General features: G+C 41.5%; 1 protein-coding gene across 2 annotated transcripts in view; it reads right to left on the bottom strand.

The window, feature by feature from the left end:
* LOC112935745 (cytochrome P450 3A12-like) overlaps positions 1 to 21,569 on the bottom strand; it is a 39,918-nt gene extending 18,349 nt beyond the window's left edge. Inside the window, exons 1-9 of one of the 2 annotated variants that reach the window (XM_026019628.2) lie at positions 21,311 to 21,569; positions 17,390 to 17,483; positions 14,518 to 14,570; positions 12,976 to 13,075; positions 6,284 to 6,397; positions 5,934 to 6,022; positions 4,221 to 4,369; positions 3,105 to 3,232; positions 1,961 to 2,027 (exon numbers count right to left, since the gene is read on the bottom strand). In XM_026019628.2, the coding sequence (XP_025875413.2) occupies positions 1,961 to 2,027; positions 3,105 to 3,232; positions 4,221 to 4,369; positions 5,934 to 6,022; positions 6,284 to 6,397; positions 12,976 to 13,075; positions 14,518 to 14,570; positions 17,390 to 17,483; positions 21,311 to 21,381 (865 nt within the window). In that variant the 5' untranslated portion in view covers positions 21,382 to 21,569. Of the gene's footprint in view, positions 1 to 1,960; positions 2,028 to 3,104; positions 3,233 to 4,220; positions 4,370 to 5,933; positions 6,023 to 6,283; positions 6,398 to 7,509; positions 7,785 to 12,975; positions 13,076 to 14,517; positions 14,571 to 17,389; positions 17,484 to 21,310 lie in introns of those variants that run through there. The other variant, XM_072753089.1, reaches the window with a different exon arrangement.
* Positions 21,570 to 22,230: the final 661 nt, after the last annotated feature.

The following is a 22,230-nucleotide window of genomic DNA, read 5'->3' on the forward strand; positions in this document are numbered from 1 at the left end:
GTGTAAGAAAGGTCTACAGAATTCTGATATCCTGGTCATACTTTCTGTGAATCTGGTGTGGATAAATTCAACTATCAAATTCTTTCCCCCAATTGCTATGAAGCCCATGATAAAATCAAATTTCACAACTCTGCTGTCCAGTATGGTAGTCACTCTCCAGATGTGCCTATTTATATTTAAATGTCACTTAAATTTAAACCAATATAAGATTTAGTTCTTCAGTGACACTAGCCACATGTCAAGTGTTCAATTAACCATATGTGTGTAGTGGTTCTGTATTGAGCTGGACATATAGAGAATATTTTCTTCAACCTAGAAAATAGAAGAGCTAGCTAGAAAGAAAGAAAGAAAGAAAGAAAGAAAGAAAGAAAGAAAGAAAGAAAGAAATGTATATATAGGTATAAATATATTTTAGCGGTGTGATGGAGTAAGCCCATCTTTAGTCCCTAGAATAAATTGTTAAATATTCAAGAATTTTGGGAGATGGTTGTGAAACCATAGATAGCCTGAACTTAACCATGATGGGACTGTTTCTGCCATAGGAACAAACTATAAATCAAGGCTCTTTTTTTTCTTTCAGACACAGAGACCATAATTACATCACTGGATGGGTAGACATACAAATGTTTATGTTCATCAGTCTTGTGTAAATGTATTTGAATTACATAACTCGGCCCACGGAGAGGAAATACAAACAAAGAAGCTTTATAGTAGTGATCTCTCCTTGATCCCAGATTTTGGTTTCTAAATATCATTGCTTACTAAAAGGAAACACAGCATCTGAAGAAATGGCTGATTCCAGGCCTCATCAGGGGAAACAGAAGAGAAACCTGGAATGTCTCACACTAGAATGCAAGCAAATGCTCAGAAAATAATATGGGAAAAGGTACAGAATACTCTATGTACTGTAATGGTGGATAAACATCATTATACCTTTGTCAACATCCATGGAATGTATAACACCAAGAGTGAACTGTAATGTAAGCTATGGATTTGGAGTGGTAGTGATGTGTCATTGAGGGACATTGTAACAAATACACCAAATGGTGAGGTATTTTGATAGTGGGGGATGCTGTGTGTAGGTGGGCATGGGGGGGAATATGGGAAATCTCTGTGTCACTAACCATTGCAGTGAACATAATACTTACTTATATAAAACATAAAGTCTGTTGAAAACATAAAAATAGAAAAAGAAAGAAAAAATAGCCCAAAAAATAACACAAGAACCCACTTGAAATGGCTTCCAGAGGACAAACTGGAGACAACTGAGGTTTTAAATAAAGAAGGAGCTAGGAGACTAACTTAGTAAAATATGAAATCATACTGACATAAATAAATTAAATGTTATAGACAGAGAATGAAAAGCTCCCTAACAGTGGACAATTACTCATCAACATAGAAGAAATGATGGAATTAGAAAGCCAACATTTTGGAGCCATCTTAGTAATAATGGTCTCAGTCAAATAGCATCCATGGATGATAGAAGTAGTAGGTGAAAGTGGCCAGCATTTACACTGTCACAAAGGCATCTTTCACCAGTCACTTCTTAATTACAAAATGAAAAATAAAACTTTACAGTCCATTAAACCAATGAACACAACTTTAACCAAGTGTTCCAGGTCACCAATACCGGGGCCATATACCTTCTGATATGGTGAAGCGTTGATGTGATCTTCCAGGTATAGGCTCAGAGAACTGACACGGGAAACAAGCTCCCCAGAGGCTATGAAATAGGTGATCCATGAACCACTGACTGCCTTGTCCATGGTTGCCCTTCAAGCTTTGAACCAATTTATGGCTGTGTGCTTCTGGAACGTGCTTCCATTACCATTTGTATCTGAACACGTGTCTCTCTTTCATTTGTATAATTACATCTGCTAACAATCGTCCTCCACACCTCAGAACCACCCCCTGCATCAGAGACTTCCCATCACTGGCCCTCTAAGCTGTCCTTACTTGCCTTTGTGGGTATTCATTTCTTTAGAATTCTGGGAGTTAATCATCAGTTGCAGAAAATCAACTCGGTGCTGCAAGCAGAAAGAGAACTTTCAACAGCAGAACATCACTTGTGAAGTCAGAAATAAATAAGGGATGCAGGATTTAATTTCTTTCCTGAGAATATGGCCCCTTTAAGTCCAGAAGTCTGGCTTGTATTACCCAGGTCATCAGTGAACAAAAACATCCAGCTCCAAAATCTTGGAGAGCAGGATGCTTCCCGGACAGGAATCCAGCTATTGTGTCCCACTGTTTTTTGGTTCTTGCTCCCTTGACCCTGAGCTTCTCTGGATTTTGAACACAGCTTCCTGACCAAAGAGTAGCATTCTCTCTCTCTTGTCATGCTTGCTAACTCAGGAGAAAGTTCCTGACTTCAGTCCTTTTTCCCCCCAGACTCATTTCTTAACAAATGGCCACATAGACCAATTGCCTGACTTCTGCAGAGTCCACGGACAGCTTCTGTGTCATCATCTTCTAATGACCCACTGAGATGGAACTCATCTTCAGTGACATTCTGGGGTACCCAGCCCTGCCTCTCCCTCCTACACACATTCTAGCACTGGTCATCAGGCCTCAGGAAGGCAAATCTGGCTTGGCCAGCTTGCAGCCTCAGTGCCCAGAGAGACTCCTGCCCACTCCAAACTATGGCAGGCTCAAATTTAACACACACTCTACTCTACCAGGGGCCTGATGGGACCTTCCCCTGGAGAAGGTGTGAGATAAGAAGCTTGGAATTGAAGGAATTCTTTGCCACTCTGACATCTGGGGAAATTTTAATATCAAAAAATTATTTTTACACAGGAAGTTGTACCCTTTGACAATTTTTTGAAGAGAAGAGGTAGTTTTTTTCTCTCATCAAATTTTATTGCCTGGCATAGTAGGTACCATGTTTATTATTAAATTTTAAACGTTGACTCTCTGACTCATTGTCTTTCCTCCTTCCCTGATCTCCATATTCTTCATTCTCCTTAAAATGTTAGAGGTCTCCTGCTCTAAACCCTCCAGTTCTCTACCTACCTAAAAACATACTTAAATGACCACGCTTAGGATGTACACACTTCAATAAAACATCAAAAGTGAACACTCACATGTAACTACCACCGGATTACCTTTTGTTTATCTTTGAGGCGACTTTCCTTCATCCTTTTTACAGACTTTGTGAAAAAATCAGTAATTTTCTTTGGAAATAGCCAGATATTTAACATTTCATAAAGTGGAGTAAGGAATGGAAACAATACTGTAACGAAAAAGAACAATGGAAAGCACAGTGAAAATGCAAATTTTACCTGGAGCAATTATAACTTGGTCTACCAATCAGAGGATTAAAAGACACTGGGATTCTTTGAAACCCGGAGTCAGTCCCTCTAGATCTGTACTTGAGTTTCAAGTCAATGGCTGAGCAATGAGCCCATATTGGGGCTCCATCCCAGGACTCCAGGATCATGACCTGAAACCAAAGGCAGATGCTTAACCAACTGTACCACCCAGAAACCCCTGGAATTGAATTAAGTGTCCAAAATTATACAATTTATAATTGTTCATGGGTAACTGATCTTTTTTTACATAAATTTATTTTTTATTGGTGTTCAATTTGCCAACATATAGAATAACACCCAGTGCTCGTCCTCTCAAGTGCCCCCTTCAGCGTGGGCAACTGATCTTGACAATGTTTCTAACACCATTCAAGTAAAAAAATAGTATTTTCCATGAATGTGCTCAACAAGAGAACAGTCCCATGCAAACAAGCCAATAAACAAAACCCAAAACAAACAAACAAACAAAGGAAGAAAAAGAAGTTTAATTCTTACTTCCTACAACAAATAAAAATAAAATAAATTTAAAATGGATCAAAGGCCCAAATATAAAAGTTAAAACTGTATAATAATCTTAGGAGAAAACCAAGGGATAAATCTTCATGATCTCATATTTCTCTGTGAATTTAAGATCTGACACCAAAAGCACAGAAATGAAGGAAAAACATATACATTATACATTATCAACATTAACAATTTTGTTGATGAACACTGGGACCATAAATTGAATTATACATTGTAAAAGGGGGCCTCAATGTATGTGACATTTGATAGTAATAAAAAACTATAAAAAGTTTATAGTGATATAAACTATAACATTGTTGTAGAAAAGTGGGAGGTAAGCAACAAGGGAGAAAGGAAGGAAGGGAAGGAAAAAGGAAGAGAGGAAAAAAAGAAAATACGTGTACATACCTATGGAGAGTAAAAATGGATCACGGAAATCAAATTTTAAGAGCTTCTTGGCATTTTCCACAAACGGATCTTGTGGGTTGTTGAGGGAATCAATGTTCACTCCAAACGACGTGCTGGTGATCACATCCATGCTGTAGGCTCCAAAGATGCTGGGAGAGAAACAAAGACACGAATACTTAAAATCAGCACCTCTTTACTATCCTTATCCAATGCTTGCAACAAGAAGTGCCTGTAGATCCCAATGTCCAGGCAAGACAAGAACCACACTTTGAGAACCACCTGATGGAGCATCTAGAGTCTGTATGCCATCACACTCACTGATGAGGTGCTCGTGAGGTGCCAGTGACCCAGCTGGCCTTGTGCTATGGGTGATGGGGATACCAGGGCAAGTTAGAGAGACCTCTGAGCTCAAGGAGCTTAATCTTGGAGGGATAGAGACCCCAAATCAGGCAAATTACACAAGTGTGTTTTGAGTAAGGGCAGTAGAAGGTGGATAATCACTGTGTCTGAGCAGGACAAATGGTGGAATAACTGACGCTTCCTCAGGGAGTCAGGAAAGGTGAAACTGATCTGGATCTTCTCTCACCACAGTCTCTGTGCTCTCGGAGCTGAGTCCTCTTTAGCACATTACAGAACACCAACACCCTGTTCTGTGATGCCAGGAATACCATCCCTTTTTTCTACACCTCTGCCAAGTCTCCTGAAAGACCCACTTTGTCTCATCTCCATTGATCTGAGATTGCCCTGAGGACTCACCCATTTCTGGAAACAGTAAGAACTGAGAATGTTCCTAGTTAAAAAATATATATTAAATCACACCAAAACTGACTTAGGGGATGCCATAGCTAAGTGATCATATGCTACTAGTTCTGCCAGGACAGTCCTAATATGCATCCGTTCATCCTGCAATATTAAAATACATCCCGTGGCACCCAGGTGGCTCAGTCAGTTGAATGGCTACCTTCCGCCTTCTTCCCAGTCATGATCTCTTGGTCCTGGGATCAAGCCCCACTTTGGGCTTCCTGCTCAGGGTGGCAGTCTGCTACTCCCTCTGCTCCTGCCCCCTGCATGGGCTTGCTCTCTCTCTCTCTCTCTCTCTTTCTCTCAAATAAATAAGTGAAACTTTTTGTAAAAATAAAATATATCTCAATTTAGGCTAATATCTCAATTTAGGCTACTTTTTCACCCTACCCATCCCATGTGCAAGGCCTTCTCCCTTTTGAGTTTGAAAGATGGACAAGTGGTCATAAAAGTTAATATTTAGTATTTTGCTTATATCCTCAACAAAATCAGGAAGGGATTTAAGTTGTCCCAAGTTCCACATGAAAACTTTCTTGCCCCACCCAGTGCCCAGCAATATGTACCAAGTGGTCCCCACCATCACCATTCATTACTCTCTACACTCAAAGATTTGGAAGAATTGTGTTTCCTTTTTTTCAAGCACATATTTTTGTCTTCCACAATATCCAAGGTGACAATCAAGCAGATGAATTAATCCTGACCCGTGTACACAAAAGAAGACCCTCTCCCTCCTGGCTTCTCTGCCTTTTTAGGCGAGCTACCTCTCCTTGGCTGGCCCATTGGGGTTGTAACACTACACGTCTACTTCAGCTTCTTTGCTGTGGTAACTAAACAGTGGGAATTGGGCTCTGTGGCAGCAGCTGGAAAGTGCCATGACAGAGTTGGAATTCCAGCAGCCCCACTCCTACTTACTCTTTCAAGCTAATGGCTTTGTCTTTCTCTGCCTCCTTCCTCAGGTTCCTCACCAACATATCTCCATACTGGCCAATGATGGGAAACATCTACACACAAAATACAACACCACCTGAAGTTAAATCCGAGAATGAAGACCTAGAATGACATGGCTTTCACAAACATGGAACAAGAAAGGACATTTAATAACAAGTTTTATCATGCCTCCTCTAGGACATGAGGATAAAAGACCATGTTTAGGAAGCCCAAATACAGCAGAGTACCACTTACAGGTGGACTACAATCTTAGTTTCTACTTATCCCCAGGTGCATTCATTACGTCCTAATGAAAAGACCTCTTCTTTTCTTACCTCCTTGAGCTTTCCGCTGGTGAAAGTTGGAGACAGCAATGTTCGTATTCTCTTCCATTCTTCATCCTCAGACACAGTGATGGCACTTTTCATAAATCCCACTGGACCAAAAGACTAGAGTCAAAGCAAAACACATTTTGCCATACCTAAGTTTTGTAGGTCTCCACAGTTCGGAGAATTTGTTAAACGGGCATCTATTACTCACCAAATATTTAGTGAGTGTCTCCTTAGTAGCGGTCCTTATGCTAGATAGTCAATAGATATTTATCTGAAATGCTTAGTTTCCTGTGAGTCTGAAGGAGGCAGCACTACACTAACTGTAGTGTTTCCAGGTTTATATTCCAATCTCCGTTTCAGTGTAAATATGGTATGGAAAATTTGGCAGGGAAACTACTCCTCCAGGAGAATAAACTGGATTAATACCTAATGCATTCTCCCAAGGTGTGCAGAGTAGAATTGCATTGGAAGATAGCCAGATGGCCTGGCAAACTGTTGCTACAGAGCAGTACTGCCTTCAAATATAGCCGTAGCATGAGAAACTCAAAAAACAGATGCGTAATATGGTATTTTTTTTAAATAGTAGTTTATCCTAAAAAGAGAGTAATCTATTTGCTATTCTCAAGAAATGATACAGTTACATGGAAATCCTTTCCCCTGTGTTTTCCCCAAAGGGACCTAGGGAAAAGAGAGAGATAATTCTGTTTCTCATATTGGGACTGGCCTATCAAGCCAACAACCTTGACTCTTTCTACCATTTTCCAAAAGTACATTTTGTTTTAATGTGGGTATCTCCAAAACCATTTCATGATAAAAATTCACAAAAGAGCGCAGCCCCGGTGACCCAGCGGTTTAGTGCTGCCTTCAGCCCGGGGTGTGATCTTGGAGGCCCGGGATCGAGTCCCGCGTTGAGCTCCCTGTGTGGAGCCTGCTTCTCCCTCTGTCTGTGTCTCTGCCTCTGTGTGTGTGTGTGTGTGTGTGTGTGTGTGTGTGTGTCTGTCTGTCATGAATAAATAAATAAAAATTTTTTTTAAATTCACAAAAGAACTAGAAACAGAAGAACTCTACTTCAATTTAACAAAGATCATCATAAAACCTTATAGCACACATCAACTCGGTGAGGAAGAATTGATGTGATATCACCAAGATGATGAGACAGGACACATCAGCCTCTGTTAACCCTCAAAGGACAACAGTTAGACAGCTATTCACAAACAAAATAGACTTACGAGCTTAGGAGTCCATTTAAGAAGCTTCAACAACACAGTGGAGCAAAACTCCTGAGAATAAGCGCATTAGAAAAGTAAGGAGAAGAGCTTCGTTTTGTCTGCATCATACCAGGAGTCAGGCCAGCACTACTCAGCACCAAGAGGACACCCGCCAGCCTCAGAGAATTCCTCTTGCTGGGAAAAGGACTAAAGGTCATTAGCCCCAGCCCTTCAGGGCACAGCACAAATGACCTGTTTTGGCTTCAAACCTCCAGAGACTGGCATAGCTGACACATCTAGACAGAGCAAGGAACAAAGAAAGGCAGGACTATCAGTATCAGCAAAGTGACAGGAGTAACCATGGTTCCCTGTGTCCTGCTCTGCAGAGGACCCTAGCAGCCTTAGCAGCTGCTGAATCAACAGCTGACACAGCACAGTGCACCCTGTAAGATTTTGCTGCTGATAGTCCCACAGGTTTTCATATTTGCTGACTCCAGCTGCCTGAGTCCTGCTCTGCTCCATCTGCCCTCTCATGAGTTGCCTCAGCCAGTGCCACCACCTACACCCTGAGCCTCAGAATCTGCACCCACAACCAGCCATGGCCCCTGTGACTGGACATACATACCACACCAGCCCAGGCCCCAGCAGCTTTCAGGTCCCTGAGGCCAGGCTTGACTCCAGTCACTGGACTGCACTGCCACATGAGACCACAGCTAATCCCTGAAACGTCACATCTACACACTGCCAGCCTGAACTCCAGTCAAAAGCCCCCACTGCCATGCATGCAGTAGTGACTATTCCTGCAGCCACATGAGTGTACACAGACAGCCCAGACATTCAAAGTACCCATGTGCCCATCACTGAGCCCAGCCCTGTTGGGAGCATGTGCCTGGTTTCAGCCCCCACAGATGAGTGTGTGTGTAGCACCAACTCTGGCCACCATTCTGCTTGCCCTAGTCCCCTGGCATTGGATCTGGTGATGCTACTGAGGACCCCAATAGCCACTGCAACCACAAGAACCCTCCACTGTGCTTCCTGTCAAGGATCATGCAATTGCTGATGGATTGTGGCCCTCAAATACCTGAAACACCATCCCCTCTTGGATTATTTCAGATTATCCAGAGTGGGGTAAAAGAAAATGAAAAAAAAGAAAACCTAGGGAAAAAATCCTACAGGATTTATAGGACACCATCAGGTAAAAGAATGTGCACATTATGGGGATCCCAGTAGAGGAAGAGAGAAGTGGACAGAATGCTTACCTAAAAAAACCATGGCCGAAAACTTCCCAAACTGAGGGAAATGCACAGAAATCTTGGGATATGTAGTTCTCAATCAGATTGAATTCAAAAAAAGATTCCACCAAGACACATGATAATAAAATTGTCAAAAATTGAAGACAAAAAAATTAGAGACAAAGAAAAAATCTTGACAGGAGCAAGAAACAAGGGGCACACCACATAAAAGGCAGAAACCTCTTTCACCTCAGCCTTAGCAACTTTTACTAGACACATCACTGGAGGCAAGGGAAACAAAAACAAAAACATATTATTGGGACTTCATCAGGATGAAAAGCTCCTGCATAGTGAAGGAAAAAATCAACAAAACTAAAAGACAACCTTTAGAATGGGAGAAGACATTTGCAAATTATATATCTGATAAAAGATTGGGATCCAAAACCTATAAAGAATTTATGAAACTCAACACCCAAAAAACAAATAATCTGGTTAAGAAAAGGGAAGAAGGCATGAAAAGACGCTATTCGGAAGAAGACACCCAGAAGGCTCACAGACACATGAAAAAATGCTCAACATCACTCATCATCAGAGAAACACAAATCAAATCCACAGTGAGATACCAGCTCACACCTGTCAGAATGGCTACAATTAACAACTCTGGGAATAACAGATGTTGGTTAGGATGTGGAGAAAGGGAAACCCTCTTGCATTGTTGGTGGGAACGCACATTTGTGCAGCCACTCTGGAAAAGAGTATGGAATTTCCTCAAAAAGTTGAAAATAGAACTATGCTACAATCCAGCAATTGTACTACAATGCATGCAAAAATAGAGATTAAGACATACATGCTCCATATTTATAGCAGCATTATCAACAATAGGCAAACTATGGAGAGAGCCCAAATGTCCATCAACCTTTGAATGGATGAAGATGTGGTGTATACACACACACACACACACACACACACACACAATGGAATATCACTCTGCCATCTAATAAATGAAATCTTGCCAATTGCAGCAACATGGATGGAGCAAGAGAGTATTATGCTACGTGAAATTAGTCAGTCAGAAAAAGACAAATGTGATACGGTTTCACTCATAAGTCAAATTTAAAAAACAAAACAGATGAACATATACGAAGTGAGGGGAAAAAAAGGAGAGAGGGAAACAAATCATAAGAGACAATGATAGAGAACAAACTGAGGGTCAATAGAGGGAGGTGGATGGTGGAAGGGCTAGAAGAGTGATGAGCATTAAGGAGGGCACCCGTGATGAGCACTGGGTATTGTATATAAGGAATGAATCACTAAATTCTACTCCTGAAACCAATATTGCATTGTATGTTAACTAACTAGATTTTAAATACAAATACATACATGTATACATACATAAATTTAAATAGAAGGATGAATGGATAAAGAAAATTGAATATTGCTCAACCTTAAAAAAAAAGGAAATCCTGCCATTTCCTTTTTTTTTTTTTTTTTAAAGATTTACTTATTTATTTATTCAGAGAGAGAGGCAGAGACACAGGCTGAGGGAGAAGCAGGCTCCATGCAGGGAGCCTGACATGGGACTCGATCCCAGGTCTCCAGGGTCACACCCCAGGCTGCAGGCAGCACTTAACCACTACACCACCAGGGCTGCCCAATCCTGCCATTTCCAGCAGCATGGTTGAACGTGGACAACATGACCACATGCTAAGGGAATTAACCATACACTGAAGGACAGGTAACACATGATCTCACTTATTAGTGGAATCTAGAAAAATAAAGTCAAGCTCAATAACAGAGTAGAATGGTAGCTATCAGAGGCTGGGAGGAGGGAGAAGGGCAAATAGTAAACACAGGGTGCAAACTTTCAGTGTTGAGAAAAATAAGTTCTGGAGACCGAATATACTGCAAGGTGATTATAATCAAAATACACTACCATATATTTTATATTTGTTTAAAAAGTAGATCTTACATGGCCTTACCACACACACACACACACACACACACACACACACACACACACACAAAGTAACTCTGGGTGGTGATAGATAGGTTAATGTGTTTCATTTGTGATGATCACTTTATAAATCAAAACATCACATTTAAATATATAGTTTTCATCGTAAAAATACATGTATAAATAGTTAAATGGTGAAAAGTTGAACGTTTACCCCTAACATCAGAAACAAGACAAAAATGTTCACTGTCACCACTCTTATCTAAAACCATACTAGAAATCCTAGCTAGTGCAATAAGACAAAACAAAGAAATAAAAGGCATGCAGATTAGAAAGATAAAAATAGGAGTGTCCCTCACCTGCATCCCAATGATTATCGCAGCAATGTCCATAATAGCCAAACTGTGGAAGGAGCCTCTGTGTCCATCGAAAGATGAATGGATAAAGAAGATGTGGTATATGTATACAATGGAACATTACTCAGCTATTAGAAAGGACAAATACCCACCATTTGCTTTGATGTGGTTGGAAATGGAGGGTTTTATGCTAAGTGGAGTAAGTCAATCAGAGAAGGACAAACATTATATGGTTTCATTCATTTGGGGAATATAAAAAATAGTGAAAGGGAATAAAGGGGAAAGGAGAGAAAATGAGTGAGAAATATCAGTGAAGGTGACAGAACACGAGGACTCCTAACTCTGGGAAATGAACAAGGGGTGGTGGAAAAGGAGTTGGGCAGGGGTTGGAGTTACTGGGTGATGGGCACTGAGGGGGCACTTGACGGGATGAGCACTGGGTGTTATGCTATATGTTGCTAAATTGAACTCCAATGAAATAAAATAAAATAAAATAAAATAAAATAAAATAAAATACTTTTCTAAAATAAAAAAAATGGAAGTGTCCCTATTTCAGGTGACATAATTGGCGATGTAGAAAATCTTGGGAGATATAAAAAAGAACATCTCTGCATCTAATAAATGAGCTAAGCTAGGATGTAGGAAATAAGATCAACACCAAAAATCAACCACATTTCTAGATAATGAATATGTGAAAACACATTAAGAACACAATAACAACTATAATCACACAAAGAAGGTGAAATACTTGAGATGTGTATTGAACAAAACATGCATGGTTTTCCTGTTGAGAATGAAATGCCGGTGAAAAGACTCAAAGAAAGCCTAAATAAACACATATTGTGTTCATGCTTTGAAAGACATGACATAATAAAGATATAGATTTTGCACAAATGATTGGTAGGTCTAAATCATGTCTTACAAAATCCTGGCAAATATTATGCAAACATAGATAAGCTAATTCTAAATTTGTATGGAAAGGCAAAGGAGCTAGAATACCTAAAACAATTCCAACAAAAATAAAATGGGAGGAATCACTGTTCATGATATTGAGACTTACTGTATAGTTACAGTAATCAAGACACGGTGGCACCAGTAGAGGGATAGATACAGAGATCAATGAACAGAACAGAGATTGAAAAATAGATACAAACACATAGGCCCGACTCAGTTTTGATACTGGTACAAAAGCCATTCAATGCAGGAAGTACAGCCTTTCCACAAGTGATGCTGGAGTGCTTACACATCCATAGGCCAGAAATAAGGATTTTTGACCTAAGTGTCACAGCTCACAATTAACACTAAAAATTAACACAAAATGGATCACAGAATTAAATGTGAAACACAAAACTATGCATGATTCATATTACAAATATAAAACATAAAAGTATATACTTAAATGTAAACCATAAAATGAACTACTTTGAGAAAATCCTTAGGACTTAGGGCTAGATAAAGAGTTTTCAAACTTGATGCCAAAGTCACAGCCCATAAAAGGAAAAGAATGTTAAATTGGCCTTATCAAGATAAGAAATGTTTGCTCTGCAGAAGACTCTCATACAACAAAAAGACAAGCTACATACCATGCTTACAGAAGAAAGTAAGCAGGAGACTGATGATGGAACAGCTCTATAAGATGAATGGGGTGGAGGATACACAAGTCTACATGTAAGATCAGTGTTCAGGAGCAATACACACGTGCACATTTGAGTGTGCCTAAAATCACTGAAATCTGAATAAGTCAATGTTTAGAACCAGTGGCTATTTCTGCTTCCATATTGTACTATTATTATGCAGGATATTACCTTAGGAGAAAGGGCTTGAAGACCATACAACATGGGACCTCCTATGACAACTTCCTATGAGTCTGTCATTGTGTCAAAACGAAAGTTTTATGAATGAATAAATAAGTAAGTAAGTAAAATTAAAATAACTCTATGCCTACCTGTCGGTTTGTGAAGACAGAATAACATTCCTTAACTAGCACTGCTTTGATCATGTCTGGATCCATGATAGCCAACACGGGCTGTCGGCCATCATAAAACCTGTGTCGGGAAAACAGAACTGATTATATTAACATGACAGTTTCTGCAGCTGCAGCCACACCTGGAAGTCTCAACTTTTATCCTGACATTATATAATCTAAACTCTGACATCATGATTAGAAATAACAGTAGAACATTTGTTAACTCTAGGTGATATGTACATGGATAGTTCCATTCTCTACAGTTTTTTGCATGTTTAGAACGTTTCAAATATTTTTGATGTATTTTAGACATTTCAGATAATGTTTATATATATCATCCAGAAGAAACTTAGGTTAGTAAGTTTGACATGGGGCCCAAGAATCTGCTTTTTGAACAAGCTCTCCCAGGTGGTTCTTGTCCATAGCCAGGCTCGAGAGCCACACAGTAAAGACAGAACCGGGGCACATGATGTAATTCTGACTCCATTCAGAGTTGAGCAGTGCTGAAGGTGGACAGGGACAGTGGGGCTAAACCAGTGTCCATCCAGAGATCTGTCTTCTTTCTATTCCATCATGCTGCTTATGGGCCTTGCCACTCAGAGCCCCACGGTCTCTGAGGATGTGACCAGAGAAGATAAAGAGGTAAGAGGAGGTACACTCCTGGCTGTGAGCATTCCAGAACCACATCATATCTCTCCCTCAGCTTCACCCAACCTCTGGCAGCTCTGAACAGGAGCATCCAGGGCAAGAAGCCAAGATCATACTACAAAATCACCAAGTCCATCAGCTCACCAGCAATACTGTGGCTTAAAATTCTCTTACATCTCTTCAAGTCCATAGAACAAAGAAACATTTATACATTGAATACTTCTGTTGAAAGAAAAATCTGGGCCTAAGAGAAAAACACAAAACAAACTCCACACTTACAAAAAAGTAAGAAAAAGGTGAGTAGTAAGTCAATCGGAGAAGGACAATCATTATGTAAATTCACTCATACAGGGAATATAAAAAATAGTGAAAGGGATTACAGGGGAAAGCAGAGAAAATGAGTGGGAAAAATTAGAGAGGGTGACAAAACATGAGAGACTCCTAACATTGGGGAACAAACAAGGGATAGTGGAAGGGGAGGTGGGCGGGGGCATGGGGTGACTGGGTGACAGGCACTGAGGAGGGGCACTTGACAGAATGAGCATTGGGTGTTATAAGTTGGCAAATCGAATTCCAATAAAAAATATACATAAAAAAAGAAAAGGTGAGTAGAAATGGTTTTCCATTCTGTTTATCCAAACCCTTCTTTGAAAGGATATATTTAATCCAGAGTATAAATAAAGGATACACTCCAGGTCCGATTTACACTTAGAGCTGCACACGTGGTGACAAATGGGATCTTGGGAAGGAGAGCCTCCAGAAGCTTTACTACAGCAGGCTTCATCACAAGGGGCTCTCGACTAAGACTGTCCACACCACAGGGTCCTCCTCATCACAACAGGCCTAGCCAATGGAAATGTCCAGAATACTCACCCCCACACTCTTCCATACTTTCTAAAACATTTCTCATCAAAATCACAAAAACCCTGCAAGAAAAAGCAAAACATATTATTAGTCTAAATGTACTGAGCCCTATGGGTAATGGGGAACAAAATGACTTAGATCGCATGAAATGTGCCTTACAGCCTCTCACTAGCAGATAGAGGGAAGCTGTTAATCACAGGGGGCTATCAGAAATGAGAGAAAACAGAGGATATATGGAAATGGAGAATTTCATGTCCCTCTTGCACTATTTCCAAGTGTTGGAGATACTGAACATCTTACCCTGTCTGGGAGGACTGGGTAGTCTCTGTGTGTCTGATGTGTTTGGCTTGTGCATTATATCTAAATCTCAGAACCCTCTGAATCATTACCTCAGGGCCATGTAGAAAACTGGAGCTGAGGGAAAGGCAGCATGGCTGCATATTCTGAATGTCAGATAGCATTCTGCTTGTTGATCTCATGAGCCCTACTAGATTCCAGTGGATTTAGGATATTTGTTTTATTTTATGTTAATTTTTAACTCTTTATTTTTTAATTTTTTAAAAAAGATTTTTATTTATTTATTCATGAGAGACACACAGAGATAGGCAGAGACATAGGCAGAAGGAGAAGCAGGCTCCCTGTGGGCAGCCTGATGCGGGACTCGATCCCAGGACTCTGATCATGACTGAGCCAAAGGCAGATAATCAACCACTGAGCCACCTGGGGGGTGCCCCAGCTGATTTAGGATATTAAGGCACCAGTGACCTCTTTTAATCTAGCAGCTTTACATGAGTCTAAACATGCTTGTTTAGTGAGAAAGTGAGGAATGAATGAATGACAGAGTGGACTTGCCTTCCCGTTCTCCATCACAACACAGAGAGGGGATAATGCCCTCATCCCACAAATATCAGAGCCAATTAAAATACTTGATAAGAGTTTTCACTTCTATCACTAAAAGAACAACAACAAGACTTCCAGTGCCTACATTTCAACTGTGATTTTGATGTTTTAACAATACAAATCAGGATCCCAGAAATGTGGTCTTGGGTGTATGTACTAAGGAATTGATCTGGGAAAAGTGGAAAGGAAATTATTGTTTCTTCAGAGGGAAAGTCCAGAAGTTCTTAGACGATAATTGGGCACTGAGAGTCTCAGTAGGGAAAAGCGGTGTGGACGGCCACAGGCTAGCTAGAGTTTCTAAACCAAACCAAGCTCGGACTTGCGTCCCTCATTTACTTATAAGGCTGCTTGAGAAGGGACTTGAGCAATGGTTTCCGGAGATCGCTTTTACGTGATTGCCCACATAATACAATTGATATAATGTGTTCTAGCCTGGTGGTAAAGTTAAATAGGGGTCTGTGCTATTGTTACTGGTCGGTTAATCATATCTATTGTCCTTTTGAAAGCGTATGCACCTAGAATAGCATGTTTATCTATTAACTAGGACCCTCCTGTGTCAGTAGGGTCTGTCATGCTGCAGGTAGGTATTCCTTTATCTTTGTTCTGCTTGTGCTATATAATACCGTAAGAACCTTGAATAAAGTTGACACTGCTTGGACATCACCCACTGTGTCCCTCCTGTCCTCATCTCTTACTTTTCTTTTATTTTCCTCAACCCCTTACCCCCAGGACCCTAATCGTGTTGCCGCAGAGCGCGCAACAAAGTGGAATCACAGAAACAAGCCTCAGATCTGTGGGAAAGGAACTCCACAGCCGAGAGCAGCTTGCAGGTGAGACTGCTGACTTCCTCTATGTGATCTTCTAACCCCTGTCCAGAGGCTAGGCTTCAGACAAGGCATCAAAGCTGGATTACCCACAACCACTCTACCAACATCAGTCTGTGTGTCACTAGTATATTCCATTCAATTACATTAATTTCTTTTTTCTTAAAGATTTTATTGACTTATTTCAAAAAAGAAAGAGAGAGAGCACAAGCAGGGTGGGAGGTGCAGGGAAGAAGCAAAGGGAGAGGAAGAGAGAGAATCTGAAGCAGACTCAATGCTGCATGTGGAACAGATGCTGGGCTCCATCCCATGACCCTGAGATCATTACCTGAGCTGAACTCAAAGGTCTGATGCTTAACCAACTGAGCTACCCACCCAGGCCCAAGCAGTTACATTAATTTCTTAATAATTTTGTCAAAGTATCTCTTTTCTAGGGATATATGGGTGGTTCTTGCTTTGTAGGAAAACCAAAACCAACACAAGTCCTTTAAAGGTTAAAACCTGAAGTCAATAGAGAAACAGCATCTCACCTCAGTTAAACTCCCTCCCTGCTGAACTCACACATAGGGTGTCTCTTTTGAAGGTAGAGAAGTAAAGCTGAGATTTCACTGTTAGCAAAGGGAGAATTAGATGCATGGAAATAACTGCAGGGGGTTGGTCAGTTCGTGAGAGAATTCAAGTATGTGCAAATTCCCCAGTGGTGAATCTTGGGCTGCCCAATAATCTGAAGTTCGAGAACCATCCAGGAAATGGAAAGGGCTATCCAGGGCTTGTGCAAGAACAAAAAAGTCTGATTCTAGCATACATAGCTCACTGGACCACTAGCACGGACACCCTTGGTTCTCTTCTCCTAATACCAATATGATGATGTCTTCCTGGGAATCCACACCTTCCAAGAACAAAACAAAAGCCTCTTCATAATGCTCATAAGCTAAAGCATCAAGTTCCATGCTGAATTAGTCAGAGAGCTGGGCTGCCCACTGAGGCAAACCCTGAGGCTCGTAATAACAGACAATAGAGCTCTGGGGTAGACTTGACACCATTTCTGGAAAGTCAGAAATCGAAGATTTCCTCGTGAGAAGGAGCACTTTTATTATGGAATTAAAGTGGGACTTGCAACTGACAGAAGCAAAAGTCATAGCTCAAACAATACTCACATTACGATAGCCAAGAACAGTTCCCAAAAAAGGCAGAGGTGTTGGCCCAGGAATTCCCAGCTTCTTAAAAAGTCCATGCGTGTAGGTCCCATAGCTATAAAGCAAAAGAGAAAGCCAGGTCACAGGGATGGTGGAGTAGGTGCTGGGGCTGGTCAGTCAATGACACAGAAGTGGAATAGACAAGGGAGGGAGGAGGTAACAATCGGCAAGAAATGATAACAACAATTCCAACAGCAATAATTGCATTCACTCATCATCATCTGATGATGATGTTGATCATCTCCTTTCCAGTCTCCACTGTGAGACTGTCAAAACGTAATAATGATTAGCTAAGAGTAGCTGAAAATGTCGTGGTCTCAATCCTAGAATGAATATTTGATAAATATTCCACCCTTGAGTGCTCCTGAAAGATTCATGCTGATTTCTTCCAGGAAATTCAGTTATGCCTATTTTAGTAAATGACTCTTCCATGATTTTGGAGATTCTCATTCTAGGTGGAAAGAGGTAATGTGATTCTCTACTCTAGTGATGAGATTTTGCTTAATTGCATCTACTCAAGAGCTGAGAGGTTACTGAGAGCCGACCATGAAAATACTCATACAGTTTGCTCAGAGATCTTTGTGCTTTTCTTTCAGTATAGGCTCTGTGATGGTTCTGAATATGGGTCTTCTTAAATCTATCTTCAGAGAGAGAGGCCTTGAGCAACTACAGTGCTCTTATGTTTGTATAATAAAAATTATGTCCAAACTTCACTGTCCCATAGAAAAGTGAAACTCAGCTCCACCCAAGTCTCTGTTGTCAGGAAGTCTGGTTCTCTTGAGCTGCAGAGAAGACAGACTGGCCCATATGTGCCCCAAATGACTCCATATAAAAGAATCAGTAAGGAAACAATCCCCTTCCAGACGATTCTTCCCGTCATGGCATCTGGTCCTTCAACCTGTGATACTCACCGGCTCAGCACACTGCCAGGTACACTCATTTTCTCTTCAAGATGGTTACTCACAAAGCAGTTAGTTTACTGGCTCTGTGCTTCCACTGTCTGAGAAACCCATTACTGTTGATGTTCCCTATGACAGGCTTGCCTACAATCATCTTTCTTTCATGTGTCATGTGTAGAATCCCACAACTGGGGGATACCTAGAACCCTTCTACTTAGGTTTGCTGAGGGATGGCAGGGTGGAGGAAGAAGAGAGGCTGAGGCCAGGAGCTGCCAGAAACCATTTTACCCACAAACCTGCTAAGCCTACAAGGCTTACCCCATAGAGGAAAATAAGGAAAGTACAGTTGGAAACGGTATTGGGTAGAGATGGTACATGCCCTGCAGGTGCTATCTGATATGAGACCTTCCAAAGTCCAGACACCTCCAGTTGACAGCAGAATACATGTTATGCAACAAAAATGAGTAATGATAAAATGTTCCATAGACTGGAATGAAGACCTTGTCTCCTCATCTCGGGGGGCTAGCCTGAAGACAGTAAATGTTCAAAATAGTCCCTACAAATCCAGCAAATCATATAAAATGTAAACAAACTCACAAAATTGCACAAAATGACCAGTATTTGAGGGACCAGTGGATGTACCTCAGCTGTGCCCGACTGAGTGTTTGGATCCTTCCTCTAGTACAGCTGGACTCATCAGCACCAATTGTAGAAGCCAGGGTAGTCTTAGGTGGTCCCACCTCCATTCTCTTCTTGCCATCACCACCACTCTAAATCAAGACCTGTTTCTGAACATTCACTGTGCTCCATGAACTCCCAAGTGAGGCCAAGCAAGTGAGGGATAGTCAGGAACACTGGTCCCAAGGAAAGATCTTGTGTACTGTCTAAAGCCACATGGCTCCATAAGATGACAGGGAGTGGGCTGAGTGAATTTTTCTGATTCTTTCCAGCCTCCCTCTTCTTGGTAGAGTCACGCAGCTGCTGGTACAAATGAAGGGCCTAACAATGAAGCCGTTTTTTAAAATTGTTTTTGATGAGAGACTGCTAACTCTCGGAAACGAACTAGGGGTGGTGGAAGGGGAGGAGGGCGGGTGGTGGGGGTGACTGTGTAACGGGCACTGAGTGGGGCACTTGATGGGATGAGCACTGGGTGTTATTCTATATGTTGGCAAATTGAACACCAATAAAAAATAAATTTACCAAAAAAAAAAAAAAATGTTTTTGCATTCCATCCTGCAGAGGGCACTGTCTACAGCTACTGAGTCTTGGTTACACCAGTGTCTTAGTCTATAGTGTTTTTTGCCTGGTGGTGACAGTATCCAGTGACAGCCCCACTGCCAGATGACACACTGGAACTTACATGGTGTGTTCTTGTTCCCTCGCTTCAAGCAGACAAGATGCTAACCTTATGGTCCCATGATGATCTCCTGTGGGACCAGGACAGAGGAGTATTTCTGGGAGGTCTGTTCTGAGGGAGGAATATTCTCCCGCTCCATCCCCAGTTCTACCTGGATGCCTCTCACATCAGTTCAGGCTCTGTCTCACTACTCATCTGTGGTGAGTAGTGAGATCCTTAAAACAACAAGTGGACACTTGCATTTGAGACACATACAGCCTATATCATGGATGTATGCATGTGTACACTAAATTCATATTACTCTAGAAGACGTAAGCTATTTATGCACCTTTATAGTCACAAAGGCTGAACCAACAGCCCTCTTTTATTGGTAGGAAAAAGCATACAGGAAAGACTTTTATCTCAGAAAAAAAAAAACAAAAACAAACCCAACCCTATTTTAAGTAGAGTGAAATTAAACACTACCTATTCATTTTAAATGTCATCATACAGAAAATGTCTTGCCACACTACCTAGCATTCTAACCTTTCTCTTAGAAAATGAAAATGTTCTATGTTCCATGTTCTATGTTCACATCTCATGATTTCCTCCTCTTAAAGAGAGTGAAATTGAGACAGAGGTCAAATATGACATGGAGGGTCTGTCCCTACCCATGTTGTAAAACTCAATCCTTTCCCAAACTGCTCCACGATGGTGGGAATCCCATCACTGAAAGGAATTCCTCTGCCAGATGTTTCAATTCCTCCTCCAATACTGTAATATAAAGGCAAAAGCATAGTTAAAATCCAAATTGGCTTTCAGAGCTCTGCCTCTTGGCTGCTGGCAGATTCATATTGAGGGATAGGGGAAAGAAATCTTTATCCTGATGCTAACCATTCCAGAGACTGGAAGGAAAAGGTGAAATGAATAAATTTTGAAGGTTTCCACCAAGTCTCCTCAGCTCTAAAGATGTTGATTTAAGGGTAAGGAGTTCTGCACAGTACAGGGTGAGGGATGGCCAGTAGAGGGGTGCAGGAAAGAGGGAAGAGCTCAGTCAGAAGAGGGGGAAAAGCATCTCTAGCACCCCCTCGGTTGTCAGGGTGCATCAAGTGCCTTGTATTCATAATGCCTGGCGGTAGAGGGGGAGGGGAGCAGGAGCCACCTAGTGATACAGGCCCAATCCAATACATATCCTGTGGAAGGCACAGACCAGAAGGTGAAGGTAATGAGCCAATGACTCAAGCCACTCCCTCGGCCTCCAGAATCCCCATAGATTAGAAAAGGGATGAGGACCCCAGGGTATTGCGGCCTGTTGATTTTATTCTGCCTCTCTTGAATTCTGCTTAATTAGCCTAGGTCCCAACTGGTGGTCCATCAGAAGATCACCCCCAGAAGCAACTACTGTCACTCAAACCCTCCTAGCTACAGGAATTGGAGTTGCGGTGTGGTAGGTATACTTCAGTAGATCTGGTGAGGTCAATAGTAATCTTTTAGGTGTTCACAGCATGTTTGAAGTACTCAACACTTAAGCAACTTCTCCTTTCTTAATTCCTTTGACTCTCAAAACAGACAAGGAAAAGGGAGTGGATGCTGATTAGCAACATAAATAGAAGGTTCCGGGGATGATGAACCTGGGTAGTTACTTACAGGTAGAACAGCACCAGGCTGGTGGCCAGAAGAAGCCAGGTTTCTGTGGAAAAGCTTGGGATCAGGTCCATGGCCACTTTCTCTCTGTGAGTCTCCTCAACTTTTGTTCAGCAGTGTGGGCTAGTCTTTGATGACCTGCGTGTGTGCAGCTTCCCTTCCCATCGCAATGATTCCGTGAGGCTGGAATGTGTATACTGAAAATGGGACAGGACTGGAACTGGAGCCAGTAGCAGGGCCCTTTCCCCCAGCCATGAGTGTTGGCAAAGCATCATGGACACACTCCCAGATTGACCTTTGAGATCATATTCTGTCCAGAATCAATAAACAACTCAATCAGTGTTATCGGTAATCTCAAAGGTTACAGAAACTCAGGTAAAGTCACCGTACTTAATTAAATCCCTCACTTGCCCTTGTCACCATGGCTTCCTTTATTTTTAAATACATGAAATCCTTCGAGCAAGCTAAGTCTGCACATCTCTACCCATGTGGGTTCCTCTGACTACAAATGCCACTGGGCTCCCTAGAAAGCTCTTACCCATCCTTCAAATCCAGCTCTGACATATTCCCCTCTGTTGGAGTCTTTCTTCAGCAACCTCCTTGAACACATATATCCGCTTTGTCCTCTGGGAGATTTCTATCCCCTATGCCCCAGTTCTACTATTGTGAAGGTTGGTGGGGTTGAGTTGGTAGAGGTGCAATGATTGGGCTTCCTCTAGGTCCTTTCTGGGTGAATTTTTGGTGACCATCTCACATACCTGATGGGAGAGATCTGAGAACATAGCATCTGGAAATTACACCTGCTCATTATCATCACTCAGACCCATGTTCTGTGTCTGTATGTCCTGAGAAACTGTGGATTATGTGGCATACCTCTGGAATCTCTGGGACAATGGAGGTGTCCCAGAGAAGTGCCTCCAATC

The sequence above is a fragment of the Vulpes vulpes genome, chromosome 3 (genome assembly GCF_048418805.1).
Source record: "Vulpes vulpes isolate BD-2025 chromosome 3, VulVul3, whole genome shotgun sequence".
In the NCBI taxonomy this organism is placed as follows: Eukaryota; Metazoa; Chordata; class Mammalia; order Carnivora; family Canidae; genus Vulpes; species Vulpes vulpes.